Source organism: Taudactylus pleione, unplaced genomic scaffold (assembly GCF_031769625.1).
Source record: "Taudactylus pleione unplaced genomic scaffold, aTauple2 ptg000634l, whole genome shotgun sequence".
Taxonomy (NCBI): domain Eukaryota; kingdom Metazoa; phylum Chordata; class Amphibia; order Anura; family Myobatrachidae; genus Taudactylus; species Taudactylus pleione.
In genome coordinates, this window is record NW_028285036.1 from 2,880,397 (window position 1) to 2,905,749 (window position 25,353).

At 45.4% G+C, this 25,353-nt stretch overlaps 1 protein-coding gene across 2 annotated transcripts in view; it reads left to right on the top strand.

The window, feature by feature from the left end:
* Positions 1-25,353, top strand: part of STK38L (serine/threonine kinase 38 like) — a 45,388-nt gene that overhangs the window by 13,885 nt on the left and 6,150 nt on the right. For both annotated transcript variants that reach the window (XM_088454844.1, XM_088454845.1), the window contains exons 2-9: positions 16,770-16,914; positions 17,831-17,882; positions 18,441-18,563; positions 18,745-18,828; positions 20,118-20,241; positions 21,063-21,217; positions 22,673-22,775; positions 25,230-25,291. In XM_088454844.1, coding sequence (XP_088310970.1) covers positions 16,781-16,914; positions 17,831-17,882; positions 18,441-18,563; positions 18,745-18,828; positions 20,118-20,241; positions 21,063-21,217; positions 22,673-22,775; positions 25,230-25,291 — 837 coding nt within the window. In that variant the 5' untranslated portion in view covers positions 16,770-16,780. The remainder of the gene's footprint in view (positions 1-16,769; positions 16,915-17,830; positions 17,883-18,440; positions 18,564-18,744; positions 18,829-20,117; positions 20,242-21,062; positions 21,218-22,672; positions 22,776-25,229; positions 25,292-25,353) is intronic.

Consider the following 25,353-nt stretch of genomic DNA (forward strand, 5'->3'; position numbering starts at 1 on the left):
AATATTATGTCATATTTGGGGTGTCATTTTTAGGTTTGCAGGTGGCCGCAGAAGGTGTTTTTTTTTTTTTTTTTACAGTTTTTAAAACTGCACTTTATATACCCACAAATATACTATTATTGTTTAAAAAAAAATTGCTTTCAATCCACACTTATGTATATAACAGCCATTTGACTCATTTTAAGAACCCAAAATACTATTATTAGGGCTATTAATACACCTATATTGATTCCCAGGGTCAGTTAGGCTTTTTATGGGGTACAGACTGATTTCCCCAAAGTATGCTGTTCTTTTCACTACTTTCGACATTCGCAGTTTGCGCACAGATGCGTTTTTGCCTGTTTTGCAATTGAATCGGGCGAAAAGTGGGAGCGCGCCTTGAGAAAGTATGCGAAAAGTTAGCTCCAAAATTGGCGAATGACTTTTCGCACCTAATTGAATTCGGCCCTAAATGTACCGATGGAGCCAGTATCTCACCAATGGGAACGTGATTTCTGTAGTATGAAGTCTTGTGTTACATTAGTGCACAATTTGGGGGGTATTTTCATCAAGTGTGCTCCCGATACCCGCGCAATTCAGCTGCAAGTGGAAATGTTGCACGTTAATTCTGCAGTGCGTGACCTGTGTGCGGTACATGAGAGTGGGGGAATCATCTTAAACCCCCAAAAAGTGTCAAATAAGATCGGACAGTGTAGGAGGCTGTTAGTGGCCATAGGCAAAGAATTGGAGGCTGTTATATGGTGGATTTTTGTAACTTTTATGAATGATGGAAAAGTTATAGCCAGCAATCTCCGTTCTAGCAGTAAGTGTATTTCTGCGGATAAGTGTTAACAGTATTTCGGGGTACATTAAAGTCGCTCTATAGTGATTTAATTGGGGGGGATTGAATTGCTTATGGGTGCCCGATCTTCCATCTAAAGTGACCAGGAGCTATTCAGTTGTTAAAGCTAATGGTCGCAAGTGTGGCGAGCGCCCCTTATTCGAGCTCACAGAAAACTGCGATTAGTTGGGTTTCCTAGCAGCGTGCCCATTAGGCAGAGCGCCTGTTTCTTTGGACGGGTTTAGCCTCTTTACGCTTGTAAACACGGTACATTTATTGTGACATGCACGGTAAGTAATGGGAGCCCGCACCCATCAGCAAAACAATAGAATATCGCTCGTCGCATACGGGCGTGAGTATTGAATCCCCCCCGCCCCCCAAGGGTGTATACAGTAAGTACATAAAAAGTTGGCAAAGTAACAAAACGCCTGTAACTCCAACATGCAAGTTCAAAAACCCCTTTCCCTTCCGTAAACTCCATAAACATGTCCTACATCATTTCCGCCATTCTATCACTTTATTTGAGAATTATAGGCCATATTTAAAAAAAAATAAAAAAATGTAAACACATTATTATTCATTGTCAGGGGTGTCCCAGGGGTACAGCACTGTGTCCTGTCATTTTTACATTAAAATAAGGATATTTTTCCCCTCTATTTCAAATACTGTGGAGCCACGAACTAAACTCCTCGTTCACTCCCATTGTAACCCGCGTTATCATGAATGAATTACAAAAAGATTCCTAATGAAATATATATATATATATATATATATATATATATATATATATATAAAAAAAGTTTCCGCTTTTACAGGCAGTAAAAAGTCACATGAACCACTGTAATCTGTGTTACGTGTTCCCTATAAATGCTTTGCTACCTTCTATCTGGAATGTTTAACAGACAAACAAGTAGTAATGTGTCACGTGTGTGTGTGACACTCCTACAGACACAGGTGCTCCTATTGTCACTATAAACACAGCTGTTCCCATACTGCCCTCTCACCCCTCCTTACCCAGATTATCACAGGCTCACGCTTTACAGGGGTGTCACCCCCCGGCTGCCCTCTCTTATAACACTGTGATGTCAGGGCTGTCTGTGTAACACGTGTAGCGCCCTCTTATTACATATGTTGGGGTGTTTGCGCTGTCTGCGTCGCTAGAATCCATCTCTGGGAAGAACCCCGGCACTGTATAGACAGAGGCAGAGCATTGTGTGGGAATGTGCTTAGATCTCTCTTAAGGATTTTAGTAAAAGGGGCCGTAAACCCTCCACGCAACCCCCTCCCCTATATAGGGCTGCAAGCAGAGCCACGTGTTGGCCTTATCACCACTTTCTGCAGCAGTGACGGCACATAGTCCCACTGCCCATCTTTGCCACGCTGGGGAACATTATATCAGCAAGGCAAAGCGGGTCATGCGGGGGGGGGGGGGTTCACAGGGAGCGATTCAATTGTTTCATTGCACCCGATCTTCCTTCTAAAGTGACGGGAGATCAAGGGGTCCAGTATTCAGTTGTTTTGGGGCATCCATACCTTTATGGTGCATTTCACACCCAAATAGACCGGGTTCAGCTGTGTAAAATGGCTAAACCCCTCTAAAGTCCTGGTTAGTGCTCCTATACAGTAGTTTGGGCGCTCAAACGTTGGGCTTTTTGCACATTTCTGCTCACCAACTCAGGAGGGTGTGAGCAGAAATGTGTGCTGGCGCGGCTATTCGCGCCCAAACGAAGCAACAATAAAATGGCACCTCCGGGCACCCAGTAGTAACAGCCGCGGGCGCAAACAATGGAATCGTTCATGAGCTAAACTTTGGAAACACAAAGCTATACATCTGGTGGTGTGATGGAGAAATTAGTACCCCTCCGTCCACTATAGACCCCCTGATACTATGTCAGTTTTGCTCTTGCTCACTGTCAGAATAAGGGCGGAATTGGGTTTTACTGAATAAATAACGTTCCATAAGTTTCCAAGGTGCGGTTCTCCCAGCGGGCGTTGGTTCTTACAAGGCGGTCTTCTCTCTCCGATACAGGAGTACCCTTGTTCAACTCCTCACCACGCGGCCTGTAAGGGGTTTCAGAAGGAGAATATTTTTCCACTTGAATAACTCTTTGAAATAGTATAAGAACTGTTTCTATAACCAGTGATTTGAGCACAGTGAGGCTTCTTAGTTATTCCAAGCAGCCCCTATTAAATGTGTGTGTTTGGCTGCAAGTCACGCGTCGCTATTTTATGTTCTGACGCTATCTTATGCCATGCGTCGCTATCTTATGCCATGCGTCGCTATCTTATGCTATGTGTCTCCTGAATTTATTGCACTGTTAAAAAAAGAACTGGGGGTATATTTACTAAAAGTGAGAGTTTTTAGAAGGGGAGATGTTGCCCATAGCAACCAATCGGATTATACTTAACATTTATCTAGCGCAGTGATTCCCAAACTGTGCACCCTGGGGTGCCTCGGGGCACTTGCAGGGGTGCCTCAGGATGGTGGTCCAGCACCAAATCAAATTATTTATGGTCAATGTAATGTAATGATGTGGACATGAACTGACCCTAAGGGTGACTGGGGAGCACAATTTACTTCACTAAATTTTTTCTGAATTTCTCAATAACAAACTCTTGGCTCAGGGGTGCAGTGAAAACAGTGCTGATACTCTAGGGCGCCGTGTTTCAAAAAAAGTTTTTAAACAACTACTAATCTAGTTCCTTCTAGAAGATAATAGCTAGAATCTGGTTGCTACAACATCTTCACTTCTAAAAACTCTCTCACTTTAGTAAATCTACCCCTTAGTGTGCAAAATAAAAAAATACATCTATACACACGCACCAATAATCAGCCCAGTAGGTTCTGCCATTCCATTCATGGAGATATATGTTAGTAACTAATGACCTTGCCGAGGCACGGGGCACTTAGTGCCTCTGTGATGACACTAGTTTCTTGTGAATTGATCGTATAATTTTGGTTTACCGGCGCGACCGAAGCTGTGGCTGTGATCTCCGGACCTGGCACTGTAACATGACGTTCCTGCAAACGATGTAATGTGTGTGAGACCAGATGTCTCATTACGCTAGGGGTGCTCAATAAGCCGATTTAGAACTACACATCCCAGCACACACAGCATAGCCACAGGAGAATGTTACAGCGGATTGTCACCAAGTCTTACAAACATTACGTTCATCTGGCTTATTCCCGGTGTTAGGATGAATTTGCAGAGTGCGACCCTCTTAGTTTTCACGGTGACTGGATTGATGGAGGGAAATCCGGCAGAACAGATCACTTTTGGGACCTGATGCTGAATTGAACGCAAATGCGTGAACGGACATAAATGCGTATTTCTGCCCATACATCCTTGTGCTGATCTGGTCCTCATACAGTTACAGCCCCAGAAGCAGCCCCAGGCTGCAGCGAAGGCCCAGGCTGGGCTCCGGGAGCCACGTGCCCAGATAGTCTAACTAAGGGCTTTATCTTCTCGTCTGAGGGTATCTAGTTCCCCTATGAAGTGCACGGTCTTCGTGCTGCAGTAACGGGCGTTGGTGAGAAGGGCACTCGATCAGCAGTTATTGGTGATAAAGGTGGTTGGATTTGGGGCACGGTCTCTAGATCTTCTCATTGTCTCTTGGATGTGATTTTACGTCTCTCCTATATCTAGTTGCCTCCTATGGGGGCCTCATTACCCAGACCCATTACTGCTGGCTGTGGACATTAGCTGTTCTGGTACATGGCTCTTCACTTCCTTTCCATCAAATAATGCTAATGGATGTGCCTATGAGGGTGCAGTAATTCATGTCGGCTGGCAGTGCCCAGGCCTTGTGGCACGTGATCTCTGTTTCCCGCAGATTATGACCAGACGACGGCAGACAGCTTGCTGCTAAGGGTGTATCACCGATTAGGTTCTACAAACATCAGTGCTGGCTGCAGCCGATCAACCTTGTAAAATGCGGTGGTTTTAGGGATCTTTGCTCCATATTTTTACCTATTTATTTTTTCTATTCACAGCTCAATCTGTATTTCACACCGTAAATGCTGTATCTGTGATAATGAGTTTTATTATTATTTAATATAATTATTATTATTTCAGCTTCAGCCATAGGCAGTCCTGGGTATGTTGCCCTTTAAATTTGTGACCTATGTTTTCCAATGTGTTCCATTTTAGTAAGAACGGTCACACAGGTGTTTGCCTAAAAGGGTTTCAGTTCAGTTTCCAACATTCTGGATGATGTTAATTAATTGTAGAATGACGATGCCCGTCCTGGCATCATGTCTGTACTCTCCTGACCCAATCCCCAGGCTTCCTGTTTATCAGTCAGAGATGCATTTAGGAGGTGTAAGAAAACCAGGATGATGCAAGTCCCAGTCACTGCGGATACCGTGTCTGTAATCCCACAGGGCGCTGATAAAGGATGGCTGCAATTTCTAAGAACAGATATTCCAATGGGAGCATATACAGCGGGTAACCTAAGTACTGAACACATCAACGTTTTTCTCAGTAAATATATAAGTAATGGGGCTATTGTAATGACATGTTCACCAAATGTCACCAACAACCCATGTAATCCACAAATGCAAAGAAATTATACCGTAGATGTCCATAAATTAAGTTATGTGGAATGACACAGGGAAAAAGTATTGAACACGCTTACTGAAATTTATTTTATACTTCGTACAAAAGCCTTTGTTGGTAATGACAGCTTCAAGACGCCTCCTGTATGGAGAAACTAGTCACATGCATTGCTCAGGTGTGATTTTGGCCTTTTGTTCCACACATGGGGCGGAATTCAATTGTTTTGAGCCCCCATACGCGCCCGACGGAGCTATTAAATTGTTGCTCCTGTCGGGCGCGATCAGTTGCCAGCGCTCCATTTCAACTCGCAGCCCCAGCGGGGTGCAAGCTGAAATGTGCGAAAAGTGACCTGTTTGGGCGCCCAAACATCACTTTTCGCGGTCGCGCCCAGCACTTTGGTCGGGGGTAGCTGCTTTACGCGGCTAAACCTCACCACTTTGGGCACGATCAGTGCGAAAAACAGCAACAATTGAATAGCGGCCCGCGATCTCCCGTCACTTTAGACGGGAGATCCGGACCACGTAAACAATTGAATTCCGCCCAAACAGTCTTCAAATCTTGAAGGTTCCGTGGCCTCTTCTATCTTTAGGTCTTTCCATAGATTTTCAATTGGATTCAAGTCATGTGATTGGCTGGGCCATCCTAGCTAGTTTTATTTTCTTTCTCTGAAACCAGTTGAGTGTCCTTGGCTGTGTGTTTGGGATCATTGTCTTGCTGACATGTCCACCCCTCGTTTCATCTTCAGCATCCTAGTAGATGGCAGCAGATTTTTATCAAGAATGTCTCGGTACATTTTTCCATTCATCCTTCCTTCAGTTATATGAAGTATGCCAGTACCGTATGCTGAAAAACAGCCCCACACCATGATTTTTTTTTGGGGTGATGTGCTGTGCCATTTTGCCTCAAAACGTGGTGTGTATTATGGCATCCAGAGAGTTCAATGTTGGTCTCATCTGACCAGACTATATTCTCCCAGTATTTCACAGTCTTGTCCAAATGTTGTGCAGCAAACTTTAAACAAGCTTCAACATGCTTTTTCTTCAGCAATGGAGTCTTGCGTGGTGAGCGTGCATACAGGCCTTGCCGGTTAAGGGCATTACTTATTGTTTTCTTTGAAACAATTGCACCTGCTAATTCCAGGTCTTTCTGAAGCTCTCCACAAATGGTCCTTGGCTCTTGGACAACTCTTCTGATAATTCTTTTCACTCCTCTGTCAGAAATCTTGTGAGGAGCACCTGGTCGTGGCCGGTTTATGGTGAAATTATGTTCTTTCCACTTCCGGATTATAGCCCCAACAGTGCTCACTGGAGCATACAGAAGTTTAGAAAACCTTCTGTAACCAATGCTATCGGTATGTTTTGCAACAATAAGGTTGTGGAGGTCTTGAGAGAGCTCTTTGCTTTTACCCATCATGAGATGTTTCTTGTGTGACACCTTGGTAATGGGACACCTTTTTATAGGCCATCAGTTGGGACTGAACCAGCTTATATTAATTTGCACTGACAAGGGGCAGGATTGCTTTCTAATTACTGATAGATTTCAGCTGGTGTCTTGGCTTTCCATGCCTTTTTGCACCTCCCCTTCTTCATGTGTGCAATACTTTTTTTTTTTTTTTCCCTGTGTCATTTCACATTATTAAACATAATTTCATTTATGGACATCTATGGTTTGATTTATTTGCATGTGTAGATTGCATGGGTTGTTGCTGACATTTGGTGAAAATTTCATTACAATCGCCCCATTACAAACATATTTACTGAGAAAAAAAAAAAATGTTGGTGTGTTAAATACTTATTTTACCCGCTGTATGAGAAATGATGTTTTCTGCTTGTAATTACTCCAAATCCAGGCAGGGGGCAGTAGATCTCACTAGATGTGACAATGAGACTGTGTTGGGCTTTTTGGGTGAGGTATTGTTCTTTTAATAATTATTTATTTCTATGGCACCAACATTCTACAGTGGTGCGCAACCAGAGAATGTTGTTGTGGTGGATACAGGCTCTGCTGGGACTTGTAGCTCCTCAGCAGCAGAAAAGACGTAGGTTGCCCAAGACTGGTTTAAATTGAAGTGTAATAAATAATATATTCCTGTGTGTCATGGTTTGAGAGTTTCTGTTAATGGTATCTTGTGTTTTGGCCTTCAGTGTAGGTGAATCATGTCTGAGCTTTCAGGGGTTTCCCAGAAGGAGTGGACTGAAAAAAATTGCAATCGGTCCCAGACACGTTTATGTCTGTAGCGGACAAGAGTCCATATAAAGTCACTTGGGAGTGCGCTGTGTCATTGAGTCTAACAGTGCCCGGCTGATGGTGGTGGAATACTCTCTTCTAGGTTGCCTGGTTGATGGTGGTGGAATACTCTCTTCTAGGCTGCCTGATTGATGGTGGTGGAATATTCCCTTATAGGCTGCCTGGCTGATGGTGGTGGAATATTCCCTTCTAGGCTGCCTGACTGATGGTGGTGGAATATTCCCTTCTAGGCTGTCTGGCTTATGGTGGTGGGATATTCCCTTCTAGGCTGCCTGGCTGATGGTGGTGGAATATTCCCTTCTAGGCTGCCTGGCTGATGGTTGTGGAATATTCCCTTCTAGGCTGCCTGGCTGATGGTGGTGGAATATTCCCTTCTAGGCTGCCTGGCTGATGGTGGTGGAATATTCCCTTCTAGGCTGTCTGGCTGATGGTGGTGGAATATTCCCTTCTAGGCTGTTTGCCTGATGGTGGTGGAATATTCCCTTCTAGGCTGTTTGCCTGATGGTGGTGGAATATTCCCTTCTAGGCTGTTTGCCTTATGGTGGTGGAATACTCTCTTCTAGGCTGCCTGGTTGATGGTGGTGGAATACTCTTTTCTAGGCTGCCTGGTTGATGGTGGTGGAATACTCTCTTCTATGCTGCCTGGCTGATTTTGGTGGAATATTCCCTTCTAGGCTGCCTGGCTGATGGTGGTGGAATATTCCCGTCTAGGCTGCCTGGTTGATGGTGGTGGAATATTCCCTTCTAGGCTGCCTGGCTGATGGTGGTGGAATACTCTCTTCTATGCTGCCTGGCTGATTTTGGTGGAATATTCCCTTCTAGGCTGCCTGGCTGATGGTGGTGGAATATTCCCGTCTAGGCTGCCTGGTTGATGGAGGTGGAATATTCCCGTCTAGGCTGCCTGGCTGATGGTGGTGGAATATTCCCTTCTAGGCTGCCTGGTATTCCCTTCTAGGCTGCCTGGTTGATGGTGGTGGAATATTCCCTTCTAGGCTGCCTGGTTGATGGTGGTGGAATATTCCCTTCTAGGCTGCCTGGTTGATGGTGGTGGAATATTCCCTTCTAGGCTGCCTGGCTGATGGTGGTGGAATACTCTCTTCTTCAGCGTTTATGTACATGAGATGCTGTTTGCCGTATTAATGCCTGAGCCACACCTCTGTGTCCCCTCTTCACCCAAGTGATTTTGTAGGTTGGGCAGCATGTAGTGTTTAGCATTACTACCTCACAGGTCTGGGGGGGGGTCACAATTCCTGACCAAGGCATTATATGTGCGGAGTTTGTATGTTCTCCCTGTGTTTGCTTGGGTTTTCTTTGGGTAATCCATTTTCCTCCCACACTACAAAAACATACTGGTAGGTGAATTGGCCTCTATCAAAAGATTAGCTTGTGTGTGTAATAGGGAATATAGAGTGCAAGCTCCACTTGACACACACTGATGTGAATGGCGCTGCAGAATGTGTGTGCACTGTATAAGTAACTGTCAGTAAATAATAAAATATCAGCTCCTATCCGTCCAATGTTGCTCTTTTGTGCAAACATCGGTACCATCGAAGCACATCGGCCAGTCACACACATCGGCCCGTCACGCAGCACTTACAAGTCTGACCAGCCGCAGACTCTGCAGGTCTCATCGCACGCAGAGCTCTCATGCTGCGTAGGCGATCGCTGTGGCTAATTTATGCACGCCCATGAAATGGCGTTCCAACGGACAGACGCGCCTGTGTTTTTCCGACCACACCCCGTCACCACCCCCCAAACGCTGGCAGCCTGTCACTCACTCTGTGATGGATTCCTTTGTGCGTCCGTAATCGCAGTGCGATCGCTGGCCAGGCGAGGTGAGGCTTGTACGCATGCGCAATGGTTAACAATCGTTCGATCTGCGTACGTAATCCCTGTTGCTTACGCTGCTGGATCAGGCCCATTGTCCATTGCACTTGTTTCCTAAGAATTTAGTGTTATTAGGGGACTGGGCACCCCAATGACATTACTAGTGGTTTGTGAAGAGCTCATTATTATACTGTGTAATTACCCCAGGGAGGATCCTGTTTGCAGATTTCCTTTTTAAGGCTTAAGTTTATATAATGTTTGTGCATTGAAGCTCCGCGCAGCATAAACACACAAGACCCCGTCTTTCATCATGGCTATAAATAGCACCAGACAGCCAAAAATGCAGACTTGGAATCTGGGGAGAACTCTAATGATCCTATAGGGAAATACTGGCCGGTCTCTTTTATTTATCCTCTGCGCACGCCGGGTGTCCCACGAAGCAGTGCGCCCTGACACCACGTCTACAGCGACTTACGTGTTCCAGAAAATTTTCCGTAAAACTGTCAGACAAAGTTATGGATTTTTATTTCCCTGGTATATGTGAATGACCAAATAACTAAGGCGCAGTCCCGCAGCGCAAATGTCCTCGGATTAATGATTTGTGAGAGATGTGGGAGGCGCCTGCCGGCTATAAGGGTGTTCGCTGCTCCTAGTGTTTGGGGGGACAATAGATCCAGTGCAGGTGACCCAGTAACGTCATAATCCGATTAACGGCGCTGTGTCGCATCAACATCTAATGCGCGTGAAGTTTATTTTTTATTAAATATCACAATGAATGAACCTCAATATGTATATTTATGTGATTTCCGTAGAAATATAATCCTTTACGAATTAAAAAAGAAAAATTGCGCGTGTGCGAGCATCATTAAAGGTATCTGTTCATTATATGGTATAAGTTAGTGTGTTATATGGTCTTGTATACATTTTTGAAGCCATTATGAGTATCTCACTGAAAATGAACAATAATAGGGCTATATAAAATCCGTATAATTGTATGTAGTTACTGATAACAGAGTTTGTTTGTTGGACCAAATCAGCAATGTGGGACGGACTCTCGCAGAAATATGGCAACATGCACCTTTTTATTCATAGTCAGAGCTGTCGTGAAAGTCAGGGAGAGCTGGCATTGTACAGTTTACCCTTCTCATCGCCCTACCAGCTTTTTTTTATTTTTATTTTTTTTTCATTTCCACTTTAAGTCTCATTTCCTCTATTATCACATAGCTGAGTGATATAAGGCCGATGGTACGTATCACAGCGTCCCTGACATCCGGATCCTTCTGTTGTTATACGTGTATTTACTGGTAAAGACAAGCATCCTAGCACCTCTTACGGAACACACTGCTTCATCGTACTAGCTTCCTCCTGTGCTCTTCATCCATGCCTATATATCACAGAGAAGAGATGTTATTCCTGTCACCCGGAGTTATGACACGGCTGTGCTCTTCATCCATGCCTATATATCGCAGAGAAGAGATGTGTTATTCCTGTCACCCGCAGTTATGACACGGCTGTGCTCTTCATCCATGCCTATATATCGCAGAGAAGAGCTGTGTTATTCCTGTCACCCGGAGTTATGACACGGCTGTGCTCTTCATCCATGCCTATATATCGCAGAGAAGAGGTGTGTTATTTCTGTCACCCGGAGTTATGACACTGCTGTGCTCTTCATCCATGCCTATATATCGCAGAGAAGAAATGTGTTATTCCTGTCACCCGGAGTTATGACACTGCTGTGCTCTTCATCCATGCCTATATATCACAGAGAAGAGATGTGTTATTCCTGTCACCCACAGTTATGACACTGCTGTGCTCTTCATCCATGCCTATATATCACAGAGCAGAGATGTTATTCCTGTCACCCGCAGTTATGACACGGCTGTGCTCTTCATCCATGCCTATATATCACAGAGAAGAGAAGTGTTATTCCTGTCACCCGGAGTTATGACACGGCTGTGCTCTTCATCCATGCCTATATATCACAGAGATGTGTTATTCCTGTCACCCGGAGTTATGACACTGCTGTGTTCTTCATCCATGCCTATATATCACAGAGAAGAGATGTGTTATTCCTGTCACCCGGAGTTATGACACAGCTGTGCTGTGCTCTGTGCATCGGGTGCAGTAACAGCCAGAGATTCGATCTGTGTCCTGTCGCAGAGCTGCGCCAATATAAAGCTCAATACAATTCTGCCTGATACTAAGACATTGCTGGAAAGCACAGTAGGAAGTTAGAAATCAGATGAACGTACGCACAAGCCAGGGGCGGTTTAACCACCTTTAAATGTAGGTATTAAATAGGGGCCCATTTATCAATAATCACATTCTCAATGCGATCTGGGCGCGATATTAGTGCGCAAAGTCACATTGCCGAATGTTATAATACAGAAAGGAGCCTATCTCTCTGTGATGTGTTAGGAGTGCAGTCACCGGCCAATCATCGCTCTCTTCACTCCTGTTTTGGGACTTCTGGTAAGTTTCGGGAAGTGTAGGCCATAGGCTACAGCTTAGTAAGTTTGACAGATTCGCAACCCCCATAGAAGCCTATGGGGGTTGCAGCTACTGTCCACCCTTCTTACATTGGAGTGAGACTTTTTATTTGTGGGTATCGGCAATATATTTAGGGATAAATAGACCCCATGAAGATTTAGCACAGCACAAACGAGTCTAATATGATGCATCAATGTAAATTGTGCTGCTCTGTCCTGATTTCCCATTGCAGCTGCATTGAAAAACAAAATTACACTTTGATATTCCCTCCCCCCTCCCCCCTTTACCTCCTTGGCCGACAGCTGTGACCACATTCCGCAACTCAGACAATTGTAGAGGACAAAAAGGTCAAATGACGGAGCACAGCAAGATATGTTTACCACTGGTCCTGTCCAGGTGTGTGGGTGCACCGATTTCTATACAGAAATTTTTGTTAAGCTGGATACACACTAGGTCAAGCCAGGCCTACCTGTGTCTCTCCAGCTGTTGAGAAACTACAAGTCCCAGCATGCCTTGCCACAGTTTTGCTGTTAGGAAATACTAAAACAGTAGCAGGGAATGATGGGACTTGTAGTTTCACAACAGCTGGAGAGCCACAGGTTGGCCAGGCCTGTACTAGGTGATGTTTGTACCCAGCGACGGCACGATATATCGGGGCGGTCCGTACACACCGCACGATCGATATATATCGTTTCCCGGCCGCGTCCAGATACATGGTGTCAGCCGCCAGATGGTCCGCATGCACAGCAGTTCAGAAGAGGCAAAGAACGACGCGGGGGAGGGAGCGCGCAATCACCCATACACACTGAGCTATGTGGCCGAAATTTAGTTCCGATCCGCATGTGAACGATATATTGGTCGATACATCGTTTAGTGTGTACACATTTACTCTTACGTTGGCTTTTGTCCTGCTCGACGTTGCTGTAGGATAAACAAACGGTCTGACCCGAGATTTGGAAAACGTTTCCAGACTGGATCAGACGTCTGCACCGTTCACACTGGAACCGGGTCAGCACTGTCCTGGGTCTCCGGCGCAGGTGAGCAGCGCTTCTTACCCACCGACCCTCTTATCTCACTCTGCAGTGGTCCGGTGGGCGGAGTATTGTGCGCTGCTCCGTTCTGGTCAGTCCGGTAGTGGGCGCTTGGAGATGAGGTCTTCTCAAAGCGCCACTGAAGCCAGCCAATCAGACCCGGGTCATGCCGTTTACACTGCAGGGTGGCACAGGAACGACCCATGCTCAACCCTGCAAGCCAGCCTGGTCAGAACCCCTGGTCACTGCACCCAGGTTGATCCGTTTACACCGACAGAAATCCCGGGTTGATGCGCTTTCACGTTCATCACCCCGCCATTTTTAAGTCTGTGTAAAAGGGGTATAAGAGAGCTGCTTTTTATGGGACACATTTAAAGACCGACCGATTTGCGCCCTTTAGCATGGTAATAAAGATACATGAATGTCTACTGTGGAGTTACTTGCTCTTTAAAGCTTCAATAACAAAACTTTTTTTAGGTTGCGGGAATCCATTGTTTTATCATTTTTATTTAAGTTACTTTTATATCGCACATATGTCAGTAATTCATATTTGCCCAATTCCCTACCACATGGACACACACACACACATGTCAGTAATTCATATCTGCCCAATTCCCTACCACATGGACACACACACACGTCAGTAATTCATATCTGCCCAATTCCCTACCACACGGACACACACACACACACACACACACACACACACACACACACACACACACACACACACACACACACACACACACTCATTTATGTCAGAACTTAATTAACCTACCAGTATGTTTTATTTATTTTGGGAAGAAACTGGAGCACCCAGAGGAATGCCACGCAAGCACGTACAAACTCTAAACTGATAGGGCACTTTGTGCATATATACAGAAGCCGTCTGTATCCACCTTCCAGACCCCCACAAAAGAAGACCGCCCCCCCCAAACTACAGGAGGTGATTGTTGTCTGTCTTAAGCCATCAGACATGCAATTATCCCAGCGCTTGCAATGTAATGAGGGTACTCCCATGGCTGACAGCATAGGCTGGAAAGCTTACTGCCAAGTGTTCACCATTTTCCTGAAGATTCGGGCACTATAGGGAGCTGTTCTAGAGCATCTGGTTAATTCATTTATTTATTTATTTTTTGCAAATTTCAGTCTAGCTGTGTAACCATAGTGATGTAAACGAGCATTTGTATAAGCTGTCTGTCTGTCTCACTGTCTTTTTTATTTTTTTCCCTTTTGTAAAATAATGTAAAAATAGACTGTCCTCCTAAATTGGAATTTATATTCTCCCGTCCGATGACGCACAACAATTCTTGTATACTGGAAGTATTTACTAATGGCAGGGCAGTGCTTCTATGTAAGTACACACACTACAACAGCAGCCGGAGGGCCCATCCCCAAACACTGGCTTGTGACTGGTTTAGGAGCATTCCCGATAATTAACCCCTCCTCGGGCCGAGTTACACCAGACTGCTTGTGATGATTGATGTATTTTGGCCACGGTGATAATCAAACCATAAATGTCACTTCTGACAAATGCAAAAATAAATAATAGCAATATAAGTATTCAGTGCTATATCCTATTTCTTCATTGCAGCTAAAAAATATAAAAATGCTTGTGTTCTGTATTACGTTATAAACTCTTGGGCGGGCTGCTTGTTACCTGGGGACAGTGTTTCCCATTGTCTTTTATATACCCTGATCTCAGGGTGCCGGGTAAAAGGGGCGTTACAAAATGGCGGCGTTACGCCAACTGTTTCATACAAGTTGATTTATAATTTATTTTCAATTTCTGACCGTACGAGAGCATTGTTCCGATACAGCTCGTCAGTGAATTACAAATGAGTGATAACTGAAAGATAAACATTTTGAGTCCTAAACCATTACTCTGTATATGTTGTATACATCGTGCGGCAATAGCGGTGGCACTTTATCTTAAAAGTATACGCACCAAACGTTGCCTAACCCGTGTTCTATGCACTATAACATAAATAGATGCCTTATCGTTCCTGTGTTATTATGTAGCAGCTATAGGGGCATAGGTATAAAACCTTGGAGAGAAAGTAAGTAAAGGGTAGTGGGTAAGTGGAATAGCCTCTACACCCCCTTGATGGGAGGCTAAGACAGTAGAGCAATTATATCATGCCTGGGATAGGCGTACGAATATCCTTACAAAGGACTAAGTGGCCCATTTATCAATGATGGCTTTTGCAATGCGATCCGGGCTGGCCAGTAACGCCCCTGATCGCATTGCAAAAAGCCATCCTATCGGCCGGATATATCATCCAGGACATACAGGGACACGGCCTCCGAAAGGAACCCGTCCCTGCGATGTCTCCGGAAAGATGCCGGCCAGTGCAGAGGGGTGGTGGTGCACATGTGCCATCCCGTGGACTTCACATGCACATCCGCCATAGCCGGGGAGGGTTATGGTGGATCCCTCCGCCGGCTAATATTGCGCGGTGTAGCCCATAGGCTACAGTGGCTAACGTCCTCTTCAGATGGCGTTAGCTGCGGGGGCCAATATCTGGAATGCATCGCATTACGGTTATTGGTAAATTTGGCAACATCGCATCCCCCATAGAAACTTATGGGGGATACGGCTGCCGGCGGTAATGGAGGAGTCACAGCAGGTATCGGAGATACCTGCTGCGGTCCCTACTTCGTACATACAGGGGATACTTAGTATTTGAAGTAAACCCCCCGATTATACCTCAAATACACTTTGATAAATGGGCCCCTAAGGATTAAATAAGGTTGAGATTACCAAAAAAAAGGAGCAGACTAGATGGGCCAAATGGTTCCTTTCTGCCATCAAACTCTGTGTTTCTATGTAAAGTACCAACCAATCCGCTCCTGTTATTTTTCAAACACAGCCTGTAACATGAGTTAGGAGCTGATTGGTTGGTACTTTATCTCTCTCCAAGTTTTAATACGTATGCCCGATTAGTTTTTTCATACGCACTTCTTGGAGCAGCAGACACTATATTAACGTAGAACACATCTTTAATGTACGTATACATCCGTACAATGGGGAGATATTACATGTACCGGAGGAGATCTGGGTTTCTAAATCCATTTTTACTGTTCCTTTCATTTTATTAATCCTTCCAAGAAGACACACCGGGGCAAAATTTGCTATGCGACGGTTTTCAAAGCCACGGTTTTCTATAGCGGTAACGGCTGCTGGATGTAATATAGATATTATAATATGGATGTAATATAGATATTATATTCCGTACAGCTCATGGCCTGGTTTTGCATTGAGTACAATTCCCTGCTTTTAAGTTGGCATCCGACCGCTGAAGACGTGGCAGCTTTCAATAGCGCCAAATAGTACATCTAGCTGCCCGTAGACTGGACGTTTATTTGTCCGAAGACTGATGGCAAAATTTTATATATAGACTCCACCGGGAAGCTGCCAACTAGGGGCCACATTTAATAATACATAAAATACAAACTAAGAGCATAATAACTACACAACGCAGATGTGTGATTTCTATAGATGTAAGAATTATTCTCTTTGTACATTCATAATGCTGCTGTTTTTGGCTGCAGTCAGACTAGTGAAAGTGACTAATGACTTCCAGGGGGGGTCTCTATGGCGGCCGTTCAGCAAACAATGACCGCGTCTTGGTGAAAATGGAAAGTTACTTACAGAATATGGGTGTGTGCGTCTCGGTCCGGAGCATACGACTAGTTTATATTAAGTGTGTTTGTACTTTTGGCTGAATGTGGGAACTGTTTTTTATTTTTGTAATTTTTATTGACCGTCTTTTTTAATGTTTTCTTTTCCAGTGCTTGTTACTATGGCAGTGACGGCCGGGAACGCCACATCCTTTCCCATGAGTAACCACACCCGGGAGAGGGTGACTGTGGCCAAACTTACTCTAGAAACCTTCTACAGCAACCTCATCCAGCAGCACGAAGAGCGGGAGACCAGGTACCCGTCCCACGCCGGCCTCTTACTTCCTTCGTTACTTAGTTACAAGTCGCTTGTTCGTGTTATGTTTGGCGCGCCCGTGATGTGTGCCAAACGCTCAGGCGCCTTTCTGTTATTAATGAATTACGTTTTCCCCATGTTAGTAATGAAAAGCATCCCCCTCCCTCTTAATGAGTACTGTTAATGATAATTAGTTGCCCCATTCCTAATGATTCCGTATCTGTATTATAAATGAATCTGACATAATAATGGGCAGCAGTCGGTGTAGGTGGAACTGGCCATTATGAACAGCGTAATATAAAATCTACACGTACAAGAATAATAAAAGCCGTGGTCTTGCGCGCATAGCGTATACGTAAGCCATCCGCTGCCGCAAACAAACTTCTCTCGGGTTGTTTCCAACTTCAATAAATCGGGGGAACTGCGTTGGTTTCTCTGCATAAATAGGAACGGGAAAAATTAAGCACCAGAAGGCGAGATATAAGCCTCCTAAATAGTGTTACACCCCAGTAGTTTCATGTTAAATTCACTTTTATTATACACCCGGTTGACGTTCAGCTTCTGGGGCCGCCATCAAACCGGGAGCAGACTTTGTGTTCGAGACAGGCGTCATTACCACAGGGGACCACCAGAGCTAGATCACCAATACCAGGTCTCTTCCCGTCTCCTTCCAGTGTACTTAAGTAATTGCACAGTGAGTGCAGGACACCCCCCATAGCAAGAAAAGTTTGCCATATGCTGTGCAGGGAGATTAAAACCTTTCAGCATTTGCACCCCTGACACAGGCCGTTTTACTATTGTATAACTATCGACCAAGCAGTGGCATGCTGATCCAATCTTCCTGTAGTCACTGTGCTGGAAGATACCTGGGTGCCGTATTAATGTGATGTGTCTGTGCTCTTCTCCCCCACAACAGGCAGAAAAAGCTGGAGATCGCCATGCAAGAGGAGGGTTTGGGAGACGATGAGGTGAGTTGTTCCTTTTATAATGTCATTTATTTAGATTGCAGGGCTGGTGACATATTTGAGCAATGCGAGGATTGCTGTACGCAATGTGCAAAACTAATGTTCATTCACCCAAGTGTAGTAGTGTTTCCCTTACTGACGTGCCTTGTCTGCCCTCTAGTGATAGAACAGAGAACTGCACACCTCTTTTTACTACATTCTGCGATGGATCAAAATGACTACAGTAGCTCTCCATCCCACTGTTTTGCTTCCCAAACTCCGCTATTACTTTCCAGGTTTTAAGGATAGCCATCCTTGAGCACAGGTGACATAATTAGTACCTCAGCCGATTTGATTTAACAATCTGGACTCAAACCTATTCTGTAATGGTGGAGTTTGGGAAACTCTGGGTTATATCATTTTCTTCTTATATTTTATGTGCATTTCACTGCTTAGAGTAATTACATTATTGCTCCCCTATCACTTTTATACAACTTTCCGCCTGGATGAAGTTCGCCTTTGCTTAAATTTGTTGACTTGAGCTCTCAGGCGGCCATTTTAATTTAGATTTTCTCCTCACAGAAAAGACACCGTCGCTCACAGCACGCTAGAAAGGAGACCGAGTTCCTGCGCCTCAAGAGAACCAGGCTGGGCTTGGACGATTTTGAGTCGCTGAAGGTCATCGGCAGGGGGGCGTTTGGAGAGGTTTGTGCATCCTTTGTGTTTTTTGGTTCATCCAAGATGGTGGAACTGTTTTTTTCTTTAATAAAAAAAAAAAAAAAAAAAGAGTTCATCTATCATCTTCCTCAAATGTCATAATCTGAGATATGTCTAATGAAAATTATATACAAGAAGACTCGTTCATCGTTCTGCGCTTTTCTCGTAGGTGCGTCTTGTTCAGAAGAAAGACACGGGGCACATCTACGCAATGAAGATCCTGCGGAAAGCTGACATGTTGGAAAAGGAGCAGGTGAGGCATACAGTACCTGGCACTTGGCAGGACAGCTTGCTCTCTCCTCCAGGGACCGTGCACCTTGTCTGATAGACCGTTTGTGCAACTTTATATCTGTAAATGGCAAGTGGCCCCCGGATGTCGTGTTTGATAGCCGCCATTTAGTTTCACCAGCACCAAATGCCCCATTCATATTAACTAATGCACATATTTAAATCGCTTTAAGGTCTAAATAATGTTAATTGGTGCAGAATATCTATTCACCATTTGATTTACTGCTCATAAGTATAAATATAAAGTAAAAGCCAATGCAGCGACATATGTAATAGGGCGCGAGTCCCACGCACCGGCACAATCTTGTCCAAACAGCTTATAGATTTAAAGCGCTAATAATTTAAAAGGCAAAACTAACCTGGCTTTGCCTTTTTACATTATTTCCATCTACAGCCTGAATCGCCAAGATTGAGCCGGTTCAAAGGACCCGCACCTTATTACGTATACCGCGGAGTCTCTCACATGAAGAAAATTAATTCCTGTAACCCGATTGTCCCTAACGAGTGTGACCGCTTCCCAAAGATTGTAGATGAGCAGATAAGAATTCATGGTGCAGTTAAAACAAGAGAGACGAGTCCCGGTCACTACGGTTTCTTCTGTGCTTGAAATAAATCTCTTGTTACTATGGGGTCTATTCATCATCTCTTAAGGGTCTAGTTACTAAGCAGTGTTAGGAGACAGAGTGAAAAGTGATAAGGTGCCAGCCAATCATCTCCCAACTGTCATTTTTCAAACACAGCCTGTGAGATGACAGTTGGGAGCTGATTGGCTGGCACCTTGTTACTTTCTTACCACTTTTCACTCTGTCTCCTAACACTGCTTAGTAACTAGACCCCTTAATGTATTAACATTTTCACCTACTTTTGTATAAATTAAGGATCAGGGCAGTTCATTAGAAAGGTAATACAGGAGATATCACAGATATCTCCTGCTTACCTCTGAACATTAGTCCTCTTCAGATGGCATTTGGACCAGCACCCTGCTCCGGAGTCCCGAGTTGCGAAAAAGGGATCTATTTGGATCCCTCAGCCCCTGCCCGGCTCCCTCCGCTGAACGCCTGGGTTTTGTGCGCCCATCGTGAACCCCATTTCCCTAAGTTTCAGTAGCGGTGATAGGATTTGGGGAGGCAGCTGATCTTCGGATCGGCTATCTGCGCGCCGGAGCAATGCTGAATTAATCCAGCGGGTCGCTCCAAGTTAGAATGTTAATTATCCTTGGTCATGCTGACGTTTTATGTTTCCCCTCCTATGTAGGTGGCCCATATCCGCGCCGAGCGAGATATATTGGTGGAAGCAGACGGTGCCTGGGTGGTGAAAATGTTCTACAGCTTCCAGGACAAGAGGAACCTGTATCTTATCATGGAGTTTTTACCTGGAGGTAACAGCAGATGGATTAATCCACTCCCTCTTGCCGGTAGCGTTTGTCGGCGATCGGCTGTATGTGGTTATTTAACATCGCAGCCGTTGACTGCAGCCGGCCAAATCTTTGTTATTAAAGAGATCTCGCTTAATCTACTGATCCGTTGTATAATAGTCACCTGGGAAACTGTGATCCTGCAGCATCTGCTATCATGTATATGGGCACAAGCCAGCAGAGGGCATTGCCCAATATATGAAACACAGAAGGACAGACGTAATGGAGACAGACCCTATGTCTTGCCTGCCCCCCTTCCCCAGTCCTGGGACACTGGCAGTGTGCTCCTTTATCTGACCATGGTGGCTACAGAACAGGGATGGGGCCGTATAAGGCCCCTGGAATCATTTGGTCAGGCCCTCAGAGCTTTTTTCTGCTAGCCTCATCTGGCTTGCAATGTGCCTAGAATGGCACCCTGCAGCCAGAATCTATGCAGCAGTGCCGCCTGGACGTCCTTAGGACGCTTCAGACGGTCACACCGCTGCCCTTACAGCTCCCCGGTGCATCACCAGGATGCTCCAGGCATTAGTGTAATCATCGGAGTTTGTGGTCCTGCCCCCGTGTGACGTCACATGAAGGGGGCGTGGCCTGCATCGGGCTCACAAACAATGTTATATATATCAAAATGGCCCTCAGCAGAAATAAGGTTCTCCACCCCTGCTATAGAAGGTGGAGATCTATATAAATAATAAATAAAAAAAAGCCTGGTAAATTATGAAACAAATGTATCAGTCTTTTAAGTGGACATTTCCTTTATTCCGTATATTTTGCTGCCTTTTCTGTAGGTGACATGATGACATTGCTCATGAAGAAAGACACTTTGTCAGAGGAGGAGACTCTGTTTTATATTGCAGAAACCATATTGGCCATTGATGCGATTCACCAACTGGGATTTATCCACCGGGATATTAAACCAGATAATCTTTTGCTGGATGCTAAGGTGCGTTCCACGAGTCAGGTCCTAGACAGGACATTATTTGTGTTTAAATCCATTTTCCTTTATACTTTCTAACCTGTCTGTATATAAAGCAAGATGGGAACACTACAGGAAGACATAGAAGTGTGCTGTAGTGTACGAGTTGTAGGAGAATTGACCCTCACACCATATACTCACTAACACTTAACTCCTGATATACTCTGTGCTGCTCCTCCCACTATATAATTCTAAGTCTGTGGCTTCCTGCTGCCTCCATTCCCCTCCTCACATCATGTCACTGCCCCTGTCACATGCAGCCCTGTCCTCACTAATACATCACTCATCTCCTGATATACTCTGTGCTGCTGGGGACCCGGCTCCTTCCACTATATAACTCTGTCTGTGGCTTCCTGCTGCCTCCATTCCTCTCCTCACATCATGTCACTGCCCCTGTCACATGCAGCCCTGTCCTCACTAACACATCACTCATCTCCTGATATACTCTGTACTGCTGGGTACCCTGCTCCTCCCACTATATAAATCTGTACGTGGCTTCCTGCTGCCTCCATTCCTCTCCTCACATTATGTCACTGCCCCTGTCACATGCAGCCCTTATTCATAGTAAGTAATATTATATATACACATTTGCTTTAATGGGGATATTAATGAAAATCACTTATTTTGCACATGATTCATGGTAACCTCCCGGCTGTCGGGCAGCGTGCGAGGCGCTAGTCATGTCTGTTCTCTGTGTTGCATGTGAGCCGCTGGTGATGTCCGCTCTCTGTGTTGCATGTGAGCCGCTGGTGATGTCCGCTCTCTGTGTTGCATGTGAGCCGCTGGTGATGTCCGCTCTCTGTGTTGCATGTGAGCCGCTGGTGATGTCCGCTCTCTGTGTTGCATGTGAGCCGCTGGTGATGTCCGCTCTCTGTGTTGCATGTGAGCCGCTGGTGATGTCCGCTCTCTGTGTTGCATGTGAGCCGCTGGTGATGTCCGCTCTCTGTGTTGCATGTGAGCCGCTGGTGATGTCCGCTCTCTGTGTTGCATGTGAGCCGCTGGTGATGTCCGCTCTCTGTGTTGCATGTGAGCCGCTGGTGATGTCCGCTCTCTGTGTTGCATGTGAGCCGCTGGTGATGTCCGCTCTCTGTGTTGCATGTGAGCCGCTGGTGATGTCCGCTCTCTGTGTTGCATGTGAGCCGCTGGTGATGTCCGCTCTCTGTGTTGCATGTGAGCCGCTGGTGATGTCCGCTCTCTGTGTTGCATGTGAGCCGCTGGTGATGTCCGCTCTCTGTGTTGCATGTGAGCCGCTGGTGATGTCCGCTCTCTGTGTTGCATGTGAGCCGCTGGTGATGTCCGCTCTCTGTGTTGCATGTGAGCCGCTGGTGATGTCCGCTCTCTGTGTTGCATGTGAGCCGCTGGTGATGTCCGCTCTCTGTGTTGCATGTGAGCCGCTGGTGATGTCCGCTCTCTGTGTTGCAGGGTCACGTCAAGCTGTCAGATTTCGGGCTTTGCACCGGCCTGAAGAAAGCGCACAGAACAGAGTTTTACCGGAATCTCAGCCACAACCCGCCCAGCGATTTCAGTGAGTGCCGCGGCTGTCTGTATACGTCATGTGTTGTACATTACGTCTGCTTTATAATGCGCACGCTGGGTCAGACTAATAACTCTCTATATAAGCAGTTCTAATGTCATCAACAAGCTGTGATGTCACCTTCAGTGTCCATGAAGAATGTGTATTATAAGGACATATAATATGCACTTAGGGGCATATTCAATTAGACGCAAAAAGTCCCTTACTTTTCGCATTCCGGACATTTCACTGTCGTCACTGGTTTTCCATGTGAAAAAGTATCGCGTGCGTCCCCCCTTATTCCTGTATTCAATTGCAAAGGACTCGAAAACGGCACCCGGCGAAATGCAAACAGGCGAAAAGTGCTGTCAGATTTGGGGAAATCAGCCTGACACCCCCAAAAGATGCACTAACATCGGGGATCACTATAGATACCCCCGAATAGGACTGCTGAAGGTATTTGGGGTTCTTAAATGCTCTCAATAGCTTCTAATTAGCGTCTTTGCACAAGTGGTGAAGAATAGCATTTAGGAGGTTTTTTTGGTGAAAATAAGTAGTCCCAGCAAATTTTGGGGTACATGAGAATGGGGGCTAGCATGGTTACAAATCGCCAAAGTGTGGCTTTAAGAAACGTAAAATACGCACCTTCAGCAAGCACCTGTAATAAAAAAAAAATTCCTCCCCCATACTTGCAGACAGCCCCCCCCCCCCCCCCAAAGTCTATTTCTCTAGATTTTAAGTTTGTACCCCATCTTTGTACTTTTTCGCCCCCTTTTTTAAAGTAATTTTTTGGGGTGTTCTTTTAATTTCTTAGGAGTTTTTTGACACAGTTTACCTTTCCTAAGGGTGCACAGTGGTTTCCCCACCTTTGCACCCCAAAACCCCAATACTGCACTGTTTTCCGACAGCTATTCATAGGCAAAACTTTTCCGCCTGGTTCATTGTATTGCGTTTTCGCACCGGCGAAAAGTCACCACAATTGAATACAGGGATAAGTTTCTGCTGGCGAAATGACATCATCGGCAAAACTTTTTTTCGCCCAAAAAACGGCTTTTCGCCGCTAATTGAATACGGCCCTTATTGCTGACATTTTGTTATTGTGTCTATGAAGTTTGCACGCAATATTGTCTCCTTGGAGAACTACAACTCCCATGATTACTTTTCTGTAGTGTAACCATATTTTGCAATAACTGTTCCTTCTGAAGCCCAGGGAATGTGCGTAGGTGGTAATAATTACATACATAGGGATATTATTGTGCAGACGGCCTATAAGGATTACGCTCATTTGCAGGGACAATCTCCGCCTGCATCCCCTGCTGTGACTATTGATTATGGATATCAGAAGTCCTCTAATGTCTCTGTAACTTCTAATCTCTCTATATTATCACATGTGTATTATAGTGCGGTGCTTCCTCTGCATAACACCAGCTTAATATACCGGCCAGAAGCGCTGTCTCAGGGCCTTATTCAGGGATGGGCGCTAATGCCGCAATTGCAAATGTGGGAGCCGCAGGGATTTGCATTGAGACGCACACTGGCGGCTTTGCAAATCCAAAAGACTGAGCGCAAAGATGAAGCTGGGTCGATTATCAGATTTCTGAGTAACTGTATGATCACGCAAAATGGCCGCAGGAACTGAGACACCAGAGGCATTTTTACCGCGTACGGGATCAGTCGCAGGCAGAGACGTGCGTCGAAAACTGTTGCGGCACGCCTGTGTATCAGTTGCAACCTCCCCGTTGTCGTCCAAAAATAGCCCCTGGCTGTCCATCACTTTGCGACTAAAGCTTGGGTGCACACTACACGATGTGTACCCAGCACGGCATCGCCGGCGACGGGACCCTGCACGCACACTTGCCGATGGCGGGTCCGACGGCGGGGAGCTACGCATCATGCTGCATTCTCCAGCATGGCATCATCGGCGACATCCCCCGTCGGCCCTGCAGTAGGACCGACGGGGGATGTCACCAGTGACCCGCTGGAGCGTGCATATCATGGGTACACTAGACGACGTACCCGATATATATCGCTCCGATCCGCGGGATCAGACGACATATCGTCTAGTGTGTACCCAGCTTAAATTCCTCACAGCGTGTGACCACGGTAATGGAACCTGACGCGTGCGCAGATCATTAAAGAGGCATGTGTGGTGATTTGATGGCATGCGGGGATGTTGAGGGGCACTGAAAGGGCATGTGTGGTGGTCTATACAAGCTTTCATATATTTTGGTAATGGCTCCTAGATTTTACCAACATTGGTAGAGCCCTGACATAATGTAATGAATACATTGAATGCAGAACATTGTAGACCATAGACAGGGCGATATATACGCTGGGAGATCCGTACGGTTATTATGGTGACGCTGGCATTGGGGAGAAGCTATTGTATAACCTAATATTCATTTCATGTTCCTTTAATTCTACAACGTTATTGTCACACAACAATTCTTTCCTATTTAAAACCAGCTTTTCAGAACATGAACTCAAAGCGGAAGGCGGAAACCTGGAAGAGGAACCGGAGGCAGCTGGTGAGTATAATAACTTTCAGCACAGGGTATATAATAATCTAATAATCGCTGCGTTCCCCTGT